The sequence below is a fragment of the Neolamprologus multifasciatus genome, chromosome 23 (assembly GCF_963576455.1).
Source record: "Neolamprologus multifasciatus chromosome 23, fNeoMul1.2, whole genome shotgun sequence".
Taxonomy (NCBI): Eukaryota; Metazoa; Chordata; class Actinopteri; order Cichliformes; family Cichlidae; genus Neolamprologus; species Neolamprologus multifasciatus.
Genome location: NC_140460.1, coordinates 7,493,359 through 7,506,076, shown reverse-complemented (window position 1 = coordinate 7,506,076; position 12,718 = coordinate 7,493,359). Strand labels below are relative to the sequence as shown.

The following is a 12,718-nucleotide window of genomic DNA, read 5'->3' as shown; positions in this document are numbered from 1 at the left end:
GTCTCCAGCTTGATTGTTCCAGCTGTGAGTGCCAGAATATAAAAGTGAAGACGTGCGCAACAAACACTGCACGTCAGCAACTGTAACACACACTTCATGTGTGTGCCACTGTTCATGAGAAGTGCAAAGGTGAGCACAAAAAGGCCATAATTTTTGTCTTAGAACAACCACTTGGAAAAATCTAACATGGCAGATTATATTACATTCTATACTAGCTACAAACACAGTACCTGCACTTTGGGTTTAGATTGTGTTGAGTTATTAACAATCTACACTAGAAAGTTAACTGAAAGTTCAATTCAGCTGTTTATTTACTAATAAAAGACATGAAAATGGATTTGTTTCAAGTGCTGAACTTTTATTTATAGTTATGAGTCATGTTTTTCATACTTTATAGTCACTGGGACATAGTAATGGATAAAACAACACAATGTAGTGAAAGATGTGAAAACACTGTGATTTATTTTTATTTGAAAGAAACAATAGTAAACCATCTGTGCTGTGTATCAGTAATGTTGTAAAAACATTTGAATACTTTAATTAATATAATGAAAGAAAACAGAGCAGCATGTCAATGTAGAGTAACAGTGCTGATGTTAAAAAAAGGATAACAACAGTTTACCCGTCTACAATGGCATTCTGTGCTAGCATAATTTCTTTTTACCCATGTTTATGCTCTTATATTGCAAACAAATCTGGATGAAAGCGCTATTAATGTATTTTTTTTTGTTGGAAAACAATTTTTTTCTTTTTTAAATCGGCTCAAATTACATTCTATGTCACGGCATCCTGTTAAGTGTTAAAACAAATAACCTGCAGAAATTGTGTAATTGAAAAAGGAGATCTATCCAGTTACACAATTCTGAAGGCATAAAGCAAGAAACCTGAAACAATACACATGAATGTAACTGTAACTGTAGCTTTTAGTCATTTAAGATCAGCTGGCCTTTGATGTTAATATACAATTGCATCACTCACTTAGTAAGCTGATGAGTTATGAATTTTCCATCATTGTGTAGGCAGGTACATTTTAACCCTGTCCAGCAAAGCAGTGGGATCCTGGAGGAAAGCTGGAAAGTTGTTCTTGCTAATGTAGGCAGCCGAGCCCACAGCAACAGCCGACAGAAGCAGACGCCACTTATACGATCTACTGGGTTTGGGCTCATCGCATTGCCTGGTCTGCAGGGGTTGAATCACTCTCTCCCACTGAGTGAGGATTGCCTGGCGGGCTCCAGCCCACTTTCCTGGCCCCCTGAGACGATACTGGTACGGCGTGCAGGGACCAAAGAGCACATTCATTCCCAGCCTGGGGTCAGTCAGCAGCATCCTTGAGATGTTGGGTTGAACTCCCACTAGCTCTGCTATTTCATCCATGTAGCTGATGTAGTCCACCTGGATGGTGTGTCTCTGACTGGTGACATACCTAAAAAAGTTTGAGTTGAACATATGAAAATGCCGATCTTAAATATGGGTTTCTATAAAGCTGAGTAAATCCACTTCATTACCTTTGAGCCATGGCCTCCTGCTTACACTGAATATCTTTTAGCATGGCAGCTGATGGAGGAAGCTTTATGCAGCCTGTTTGAAAGGGGACAAAGCTGTTTACTGTAGTAAAAATAACAACTCTATAAAAAGTCTAAAATCCTGAGTGATGAGAAAAAGCTGTGTTAAAGAAAAAGTCATTTTTACCTTTGAAGACACGTGTAGCCCATCTGGCCTGCATCTCAGAGATGGGCATAACGGCTCCCAGTGGCTGCACCAGACCAATGATAGCCAGAGTGGGGCGTTCGAGCTCAGGAGGAAACACATATTTGTACAGAGATGCTTTGTTGTTAGACACAGAGACCACCTGTGAAGCCAGGAATGGAAAGGAAAACTGGTATCCTGTAGCAAACACCTGAAAGATAGCGGTCCATGTTAGTCAAAAGTCAATTTCACTGATCTCTATGAAGGTGAAGAAAAGTATGTAATTCCAGACCTACCACCAGGTCAACATCTTCCACTACACTTCCATCATCAAACTCCACACTGGAACCTTGAAATCTGCGGATGTTGGGTTTCACCTGAACTGTTCCAGAGAGGATGCGGTTGGGAAGCTCATCATTCACTGTGGGATGTTGGCTGAACAGCCTGAAATAAAAAGTCAAAAATACAAAAAAATTCAGAAAGGAGTTTTTTCATATTATTTTATTTATACAAAAAAATCTAATTGCAAACGTGAATATCAGAAAATGTCAACGTTGTCAGGCACTGATTTTGACAAGGGGTTGTTGTTGTGGGACCAACATTTTCAGCCAGAAGTTTCATACTTTGAACTGGTTGTTTACACTGGACATTGCACTGTTGTTGCATAAAATAACACCAACATTGACGCCATCACAGCCCCATCAAAATTAATAATGGTGCTTAAAATGTGTCAGAGTTGATCGTATCCTGAACAATATGTGTCACTGCTCAGGAAAAAAAAAAAAAGGCAACAGTGATGATATATGCAGTAGTCAATACAGGAAGCAAAGTGACTGCATGCAGAAAATTCTCATCTTTTCCAGCTGCTGAAGCATCTGCAGATGCATAAGCTGGGACTTTTCTGAGAACCTGCACTGATAGATCACTGAAATGGCCAAACCACTCATCCAGCTTGACTGTGCTAGCTTTGTGGGCCAGGTTACAAAACTTAAGAGGTGCATGATACACCTAAAAAAGCAAAATATTGCATGCCAGTAACACATCACGCTGCTTCCGGTGTGTGCCACTGTTCAGGAGGACAAAGGTGAGCACAAAAAGGCCATAATTTTTGTCTTAGAACAACCACTTGGAACATTCTATACTAGCTACAAATACAGTACCTGTGTTTTGGCTTTAGATTGTAAAGACCATGATTGAATCTTTGGTTGAGCCGACTCTCTGCCATACTACATAAAAAATCAAAGGGAAGGATTTTCCTCAGAATCTCCAGGATTCTATTAAAAGTCAGGTCAAGGGGCACCCCATTGTCTCCAACTCTGTTCAGAACCCAGGCTCCTCTTCGAGTGCTCAGGTAAAGCTTTGAAGAAAAGAAAGAGTAGTTAGCTCTCTTGTTGCTTCTGTCTGAATTGTCTCAATTTTTACTTTCTAAACTACTAATATTACTAATTACTAATATGTAAATAAAGGATTAAGAAGATGTAAAAGTTAAATAATTCTGCCCATTGTTTGGTTTTACATGCTTGTATTTATATTGGATTCAGCTTTAAAACTGTGAGAATCATGAAGTTTCACATGTTAAATACTAAATCAGTTCAGACACATTCTTACTCTAATGATGCGACCAACTCATTCCAACCTGCTTGGTGACTCTACTCAGTTCCACTGCTGTGTCTCCTCCAGAGTTTCCAATTCCAATCACCACGACCTTTTTATTCCTCCACTCCTCGGGAGTCTTGTAGTCTCTGCTGTGGAAATACTTCCCCGTGAAAGTTTCAATGCCTGAAGAAAATAAGACAAACTTATGGTGGGTAGACACAATGTTTCAATACTTCTGCTCTGACCTATATTTGAAGATACGTGAAAGTGTCAAGGGTTGATTTAAACAATAACAATTCCCAAGATGTAATCGATTGTAGGCCAAGGGTCACCTGGAAAGTCATGAAGAGGCATGTTGGGGTTGCAGTGATGTCCAATACAGATCATCACAGCTTCAAAAATGTGTTTCTCTTTCTTGCCATCCTTGTTCTCCGTTTCAACAACCCACTCGCCTGAATGAGAAAAATCTGATTTCTGCTTCACCTGCAAGACTTTGGTCTGGACAACAGAAAGACAGGCGCAAGGGGACAGAACAAAGTGTTTTTTTTCTATGAAATTAATGTTGTAGTAATTAGGATTTATCCATCCATCCATCCATTCGCTTCCGCTTATCCTTTTAAGGGTCGCGGGGGGCGCTGGAGCCTATCCCAGCTGTCATAGGGCGAGAGGCAGGGTACACCCTGGACAGGTCGCCAGTCTGTCGCAGGGCCAACACACAGGGACAGACAACCATTTGCACTCACATTCATTCGCACATTCACACCTAGTGGCAATTTGGATTTTCCAATTAACCTATCCCCACAAGCTGCATGTCTTTGGACGGTGGGAGGAAGCCGGAGTACCCGGAGGGAACCCACGCAAACACGGGAAGAACATGCAAACTCCACACAGCCTGATGGTGGAATTGAACTCAGGACCTTCTTGCTGTGCGGCAACAGTGCTAACCACCGTGCTACCGTGCTTAGGATTTAATTTAAATTATTTATTTTTTAATTATGTGATACAATTTACCATTTCAGACATCATAAAGCATTCTTACATTAAAGCGTATGTGCTTGGTGAGCTGGAAGTGGTCAGCATACAGCCGAAAGTAGTCCATGATGAGGGAGTTGTGCATGAAGTTTGGGAAGTGTGCAGGGATGGGAAAGTCACTGAAACACATCATCTCCTTTGAGGTGTTGATGATGACAGAGTGGTAGATGCTGGCCCTGTCTGGCTCTGGATTCTCCTAAAGTTGAAAAAAAAAATAAATAAATAAAAGAGCTGAAGCACCATTACTCTTTCAATGCTCGTCTGGCTTGAGTACAGTTTTATTGCATTTGTAGTTTAATTTTATGTATGTTTTTACGCGTCTAATAAATACTGTGATGCAAACATTGTACTTTGGTTTTCACACCATTTATTTTAGAGTTTACATTTCCCAATATAATCTGCTGTATTACTGATAATTATTGAAATTGAGAATATTTAATGCTAAAACTTTTGAACTAGGTATTAGGCTTCTTGAGAAGGATTACCACTTTTTCTCAAGTAAGAAATCTAAATACTTGTTTTGTCACTGAGCAAACAAGATATCTGATTCAAAACAGTGCTTCAACCCTTGTGCACTGTCACTTATCATGCAATAAATCAGTGCACAAGGTTGTATATGAGCTTGAAAATTGTGCCCGCACCATTTTCAGCATAATATTTATTTCGGATCAAATTCTGAGTCTCAGTGCGCACCATGTGCCCTCGAAATGAAGAAAATCCACTTCATATGTATGAAAAATGATAAAACATGACCAAAAGTAAAGTGATTCACATAGCGTCAGCCAACCTTAAACCTCCACAGCCCACCAATGTCATCGCTGCTTTCGAAGCACACAGGCTCCAGCCCCTCATCCAAACAGCACTTTATGCAAGCCAGACCCGAAGACCCTCCTCCGATCACTGCCACACGACGGGTCATACTGCAGCTCTGCGAAGGAGACAGTGCAAAATATGTTTACAGTTAACAAGAAGCTGCAGCCAATGAGCCGCGCAGAGCAGGAAGTTGTGCAGAAAACAAGAGTAACAACAACGTTACATTCATTTCCATTTAACCGTCATCCGGAGATACTACATGCTGTGTTTGTCTTTAGAAGGCACGGATCCCACTGCCAGCCAACCGGTGTGATCAGTGGTTTATTCTGGTTATTTATTTACAGAAATCCAACCGTGTATAACGTCAGTGTGAATTTACAAGCTCACTCAAGATCTTTTTCTGCATAAAAAAGTAAGCCTCATTGCAAAACTGTCATACTAATATGTGTTTACTTCTGTAAGTCTAAAGACTGTGTTAAAAAAGAAAAAAAAAAGGATACGAAATGTTCTGGACTGGTGCATTGTGTGCCGGGTGGCGGCCAGGAGCAGAGGCCCTGGCGGACTGACCCCCGGCTGCCAAGACTGGCAATAGGGACATGGAATGTCACCTCTCTGGTGGGGAAGGAGCCTGAGTTAGTGCGTGAGGTTGAGAGGTACCGGCTAGATATAGTCGGGCTCACCTCTACGCATGGCTTGGGCTCTGGAACCAGTCTCCTGGAGAGGGGCTGGACTCTGTCTCAGTCTGGAGTTGCCCCTGGTGAGAGGCGGCGGGCTGGGGTGGGTATTCTAATATCCCCTCGGCTTGCTGCCAGTACGTTGGGGTTTTTCCCGGTGGACGAGAGGGTTTGTTCCCTGCGCCTTAGGGTCGGGGAGCGGGTCCTGACTGTCATCTGCGCTTATGCGCCGAGTGACAGTTCGGAGTACCCAGCCTTCTTAGAGTCCCTGGGGGGGGGGGGGGGGGGGGGGGGGGGGGGGGGGGGGGGGGGTGCTGGAAGGTGCTCCACCTGGAGACTCTGTTGTCCTGCTGGGAGACTTCAATGCTCACGTGGGTAACGACAGCGAGACCTGGAGGGGCGTGATTGGGAGGAACGGCCTCCCCGATCTGAACCCGAACAGTGCTTTGTTATTGGACTTCTGTGCTAATCACAGTTTGGCCATAACGAACACCTTGTTCGAACATAAGAGTGTCCATAAGTGCACGTGGCACCAGGACGCTCTAGGCCGTAGGTCGATGATCGATTTTGTAATCGTATCACCAGACCTGCGACCATATGTTCTGGACACTCGGGTAAAGAGAGGGGCTGAGCTGTCAACTGATCACCACCTGGTGGTGAGTTGGATCAGGTGGCGGGGGAGGACGCTGGACAGACCTGGTGCACCTAAACGCGTAGTGAGGGTGTGCTGGGAATGACTAGCAGAGGCCCCAGTCCGCGAGATCTTCAACGCACACCTCCGGCAGAGCTTCAACAGCATTCCGAGGGAGGCGGGGACATTGAGTCCGAATGGACCATGTTCAGCGCCTCCATTGCCGAAGCTGCTGCATTGAGCTGCGGCCGCAAGGTGGTTGGTGCCTGCCGTGGTGGTAATCCCCGAACCAAATGGTGGACACCAGAGGTGAAGGGAGCCACCAGGCTGAAGAAGGAGTCCTATCGGGCTTGGTTAGCCTGTGGGACTCCGGAGGCAGCCGACAGGTATCGACAGGCCAAGCGGAATGCGGCTCGGGCAGTGGCTGAAGCAAAAACTCGGGTGTGGGAGGAGTTCGGAGAGGCCATGGAAAAAGACTTTCGGACTGCCTCGAAAAGGTTCTGGCAAACCGTCAGGCGTCTCAGGAGGGGAAAGCGGTGCTCTACCTGCACTGTGTATAGTGCTGGCGGAGCGCTGCTGACGTCGACTGAGAAAATTGTCAGGCGGTGGAAGGAATACTTCGAGGACCTCCTTAATCCCACTGACGCGTCTTCCGAGGAGGAAGCAGAGTCTGGGGATGAGGGGAATGACCCGCCAATTTCCGGGGGCGAGGTCACTGAGGCAGTTAAACAACTCCTTGGTGGTAGAGCCCCTGGTGTTGATGAGGTCCGCCCCGAGTTCCTGAAGGCTCTGGACGTTGTAGGGCTGTCCTGGTTGACACGCCTCTGCAATGTTGCGTGGAGATCAGGGGCAGTACCCGTGGATTGGCAGACCGGGGTGGTGGTCCCCATCTTTAAGAAGGGGGACCGGAGGGTGTGTTCCAACTACAGGGGGATCACACTCCTCAGCCTCCCCGGGAAAGTCTATGCCAGGGTGCTGGAAAGGAGAGTTCGTCCGCTAGTCGAACCTCGGATGCAGGAGGAACAATGCGGTTTTCGTCCTGGTCGCGGAACACTGGACCAGCTCTTCATCCTCTCGAGGATACTTGAGGGTGCATGGGAGTTTGCCCAACCAGTCTACATGTGTTTTGTGGACTTGGAGAAGGCATTCGACCGTGTCCCTCGGGGTGTCCTGTGGGAGGTGTTGCGGGAGTATGGGGTGTCTGGCCCATTGCTACGGGCCATTCGATCCCTATACAACCGTTGCAAGAGCTTGGTTCGCATTGCCGGCAATAAGTCGGACTCGTTCCCGGTGGGTGATGGGCTCTGCCAGGGCTGCCCTTTGTCACCGGTTCTGTTCATAATTTTTATGGACAGGATTTCTAGGCGCAGCCAAGTGGCGGAGGGCTTTCGCTTTGGTGGCCTCAGAATCTCATCTCTGATCTTTGCGGATGATGTGGTTCTGTTGGCTTCATCGGGTGAGGGCCTCCAGCTCGCACTGGAGCGGTTCGCAGCCGAGTGTGAAGCAGCAGGAATGAGGATCAGCACCTCCAAATCTGAGGCCATGGTTCTCAGCCGGAAAAGGGTGGAGTGCCCACTCCGGGTCGGGGATGAGTTCCTGCCCCAAGTGGAGGAGTTCAAGTATCTCGGGGTCTTGTTCGCGAGTGATGGGAGAAGGGAGCCGGAGATCGACAGACGGATTGGGGCTGCAGCTGCAGTAATGCAGACGCTGCACCGGTCCGTCGTGGTGAAGAGGGAGCTGAGTGTAAAAGCGAAGCTCTCAATTTACCGGTCGATCTACGTCCCTACCCTCACCTATGGCCACGAGCTGTGGGTAGTGACCGAAAGGACGAGATCGCGGATACAAGCGGCGGAAATGAGCTTCCTCCGAAGGGTGGCTGGCCTCTCCCTTAGAGATAGGGTGAGGTTCGGCCATCCGGGAGGGGCTCAGAGTAGAGCCGCTGCTGCTCCACATCGAAAGGAGCCAGCTGAGGTGGTTTGGGCATCTGACAAGGATGCCCCCTGGGCGCTTCCTGGGTGAGGTGTTCCAGGCATGTCCCACCGGGAGGAGGCCCCGGGGCAGACCCAGGACACGCTGGAGAGATTATATCTCTTGGCTGGCCTGGGAACGCCTTGGTGTTCCCCCGGACGAGCTGGAGGAGGTGGCTGAGGAGAGGGAGGTCTGGGCCTCTTTGCTTAGGCTGCTGCCCCCGCGACCCGGCCCCGGATAAAGCGGATGAAGATGGATGGATGGATGGATGCCAAAGTTCTCCTGGAGCAAAGATTTAGCATATCCATACTCAGCAGGCATATACTGACAGCTTCTGACCATTTCTCTTGGATGGCCTCTAGTGTATTGCTCGAGAAAATATAAACAATCATTAGCACTGTGAGCTTGACTCTCCACCATGTGCTCAAAAGCTGTCATAAATGTTTGATATTGCAAAGGATCACCATCAAATAACTGAATGTCACGCCTTGGTAGCAAAAACAGAGACTGCTGCTCAGCCAATAAAGTTGTAATTTCATTTTGTTTCTTCAAAACTGTGACTAGATGATCATGACCCTCACTACCTTGCACTGTATGTGTAAGAGGTTTTGATTATGCGTGAGACTGCGACATCATCCGAGTAGTTGAAACTGCACCTGGAAATACTTGATGTAACTTCGTCTCTGACTGTTGCAACGAAACGACCTTAGGCTGAGAAATATTTTTAACCTTGGGCCTTACATCCAATACATGCACTTGATGATCACTTGCATCAACACCCTGATATGGTCGCTCTGGTAACACAGGTTCTAATGTCGGAGCATTAGGATTTAAAATGCCTAAACGCCCCTGCTCTCGTTCTAAATACGAATTCATTCCATCAGATTTACCATTAACAGCACTTGAGACTTGGGACATTTCAGAAGCTTTTAAAACATTCACCTTTGCTGCTGAAGCTGCTATTTCCGTTTCTAAGTCAAGCAGCTCCTTTCTTTTCTTAAGCTGTATTTCTTGTTCTTCCAAAGCATGCTTTTCTTTCAACAACCTCTGTCGAACAAGAAGGGCAGCCATGTCAGCCTCTGCAGTTATGCATGCTGACAAGGCAGATGAAACCATTGAGCCACTGAGTGATGTTTTACTTTTCCTACAACTTTTGTTTCTAACATTAGAGATGCTATCACTTGGATTAACATCATCTATCGCAGCACCTTTACCAACATTCCCGGTGTGCCTAGAAGCAGCAGAACCCTTTCCAGTAGGTAATACATCAGAAGACTCAACACCAGGTGGATTTAAATGTGGCAAATCAAGCTCAGACACCAGATTTTTACTCTGAGGGTTTCCCTTTGCATCATGAAGCCATTTCTTTATCTCTTCCATAAACTCAGTATTATGTGCTCGCACACTTATAAATCAAGCAGTTTGTTTTTCTTGCTCTTCTTGAGGAAGCAAAGGAAGCAAGGTTTCATGCAGATAAGTTGCCTCATTAAGCAACACAGACAAATTCTCTAACTGAGCCTGAACAGTGGAAACATTATCTTCAGATTGCTTTAATTCTTTAATAACCTTTATGACATTTTTAATTTTATTAAACTTAGTGTGACGTTCTGTTTGAAGCCTTTCAGTCTGATTCTCCAAAGCCTTGGTAGTCGGTTTTGGCTGTCTTTTCTTTCCATCCACATCACCACATTGTATTAATTGGTGTGTCTCCATTTTTTTCAAAACATTACAAAATCCAAACGCTGAACTGCACCTATGCCATACAGCTTCATTCCAACACATCAACTTGATGACATTCCCTTCAATAAACCTTGGACACACAATTAACAGGAGCAATATCCCCCTCTATCTGCCTATTAAACCTAACTAACTCAACCTAGTCTTCCGTACATACTAGCGGTGGGTATTTATGTACCTCCATACCGTCAGCTGTGAGGAAGACAAACTGTCTTAAACACAAACTGTGGCGGTACTCCCAAGCCAATGGCTTCAGCCGCCTGATGCACAATAACTAGAAAGTAAATCAGTACAACGCCTAGTGCAGCTGTACTGCTGAAACCTAACAGGGGAATAAGACTCCTGAAAGAAATCTGTATTGTGTAGCCAAAGGCTTAATCTAAAAGCTACGTGGACAAAGGCAACAGCAAACTATAAAACTCATCTATATATAAATAATCCAATAAAACCTACAAACTTTTCTGTTGACAATTTATTGCGGCTCCTCCAACCTATGGCCGCGGCAGGCTAAACATGAGGACACAGATGACGCGCAACAATAAACACATAAAATACACTTCTGTACCATTTGCTCCTTTTATTCCACATGCAACTGTCCAATATACAAATCAGTGCCTGGGATTAACTATTAAACAAATGCACAGACTGCACAAACAAATACCTGCAACTCACAAAGAACTGCACTAACTACTATGCCAAATTTCAACTTGGCCTATGGCATCAATTAGTGCACAAATATACAAAAACCATCAAGTTCCGGTTAAAATACATCAAAGTCATTCAAGCTGCGCTCAAGCTGCAGTCAACAGAAAGTTTTGCCTCATGCTCACCCTATCTTTCTGCTCATCAACATCAGGTGCTGTGAACCACACCCATGAGACACGCCCCACACCCGTGCACCAATACAGTGAGTCCATTTAAACCAACCCACTTAGTCAAAAAAGGAACAACTCATATGGCTCCTACACTGACTACCCAGGGTCTTGGAATGAAAAGCTTGGTTTTGTTATCGAGTTGTTAAAGTCCAATGTCCAATGTCAAATTATGTGCCACAAGCTGAATTCTACAGTGGCAACTAAAAGTTTTTCCAAGCAGTCATTTATGTCAATACCAGTTTCAACTGAAAATTCAGCAACAAACGTCAAGCAGTATCAAGCTTTGTTATATGTTGGACCAGCTGAGAGGTAAGTAAAGGATTTTAAGGAAGCAGGGACATTTCGTGCTTCAAATACCACAGTGACACTGCTTAAATGTTTGTTTTTTTTTACTTACTTTGCAACTTCTAATGAAACACTGTCAAACAGCACTGATATGCTTGCGTATGTTTTCATGCATTACTAAATCAACCTTTAAGTGTTAAAAAACTGTCAGGGTACCGCAAGTCCTCAGCGTTCAACCTGCCAATTGTTGTGGTGTTTTAGTCTGTGTCTCCATTCTCTCATTTTCCCTGTTTGTGTGCATTTATGTGTGTTTGTGTGTGTGTATGCACTGGCCTTTGTGCATTGTGGGGACCAAGTTTCAGACACACACCTGGTGGCAGTAACACATCAGCTCTGATGATCTTGTTTGGGCAGCTTCATAAGGAAGGAGCAGTGATCAGTCTTTGCTGGATTGTTGCCTTGAAAGCGGTAAATGAAGCGTTGCTCCTGCTCCTATTTTATTTGGGTTAATTGTGAAGATACGTTAACTGGTCTGTCCCTGTGCACATCATTTAGAAATTGTGAGATATCCAGTGGTGAGCTGACTCTGGTGTGACAAAGTTACTTTGTCTGCATCTAAAAGGAAGCTTTGTGGAGACTGGACCTTCCAACTGCTAAGATATTTTTTGAAGGGTGTTTTTTCTGTTGACTGTGAATAAATGCAAATGAGTGTATTCAGCCGTGGGCGTGAGTCCTGCCTCTAAACATCTCAAATCTTTGAGCCCTAAAAATAATAAATACTTTAAAAGAAGAAAGAAAATCATGGACTCTTAAGCTTGAACCTCTAAGCAAAAGCCACAAGTAGCCATAAAGTAACTGTAGAAAACATGTAGACTTATGGAAATGATTTATTAGAAATTTTATTGGAAAATTTCATTACTGGCTACCAGTGTTGGGTAAGTTACTTTAAAATAGTAACTTAGTTACATTACTAGTTACTTCTATCAAAAGTAACTCAGTTACTTCAAGTTACTCGTTACTTTCAAAGTAACTAGTTACTAGGGAAAGTAACTTTGGTTTTACTCAGAATTCTCTTGTTAATGTGTTGCTTCCATAACTTTGCCAGTCTTCTAGCTTGCTTACTTGCCACAAGTGCACTGTGCCACCTACCAATAGAAAGGAAAAGATAATGTGCATATTTCCACGAGAGAAATCCCACGCCTGGACCGTCATTGACTGCTGCCATGATTCTAGCCTACGTCACAGCGTCATGTGCGCCTTTTACATCCAACACAAAAACTGCAGTCGTGGTGCTTTGATTGTACTCAGAACTCGGAAATTCTGCCTTCTGAATAGGAAGATGTAGGTAACACCAGACTGCAGATGAGCTGCATACAGAGCTGGACTGGGACAGAAAATTGGCCCGGGCATTTTGACTTGAG

General features: G+C 44.8%; 1 protein-coding gene across 1 annotated transcript; it reads right to left on the bottom strand.

Annotated features, from left to right (window-relative positions):
* Window positions 1-337: 337 nt before the first annotated feature.
* Window positions 338-10,992, bottom strand: LOC146490923 (flavin-containing monooxygenase 5-like). The gene is made up of 10 exons (XM_085151780.1): window positions 10,968-10,992; window positions 5,102-5,242; window positions 4,322-4,510; window positions 3,615-3,780; window positions 3,323-3,465; window positions 2,847-3,043; window positions 1,983-2,130; window positions 1,690-1,897; window positions 1,506-1,578; window positions 338-1,423 (listed from the first exon to the last, which is right to left on the bottom strand). The coding sequence occupies exons 2-10, from the start codon at window positions 5,231-5,233 to the stop codon at window positions 1,009-1,011; spliced, it is 1,671 nt and encodes a 556-aa protein (XP_085007906.1). The 5' UTR covers window positions 5,234-5,242; window positions 10,968-10,992; the 3' UTR covers window positions 338-1,008.
* Window positions 10,993-12,718: the final 1,726 nt, after the last annotated feature.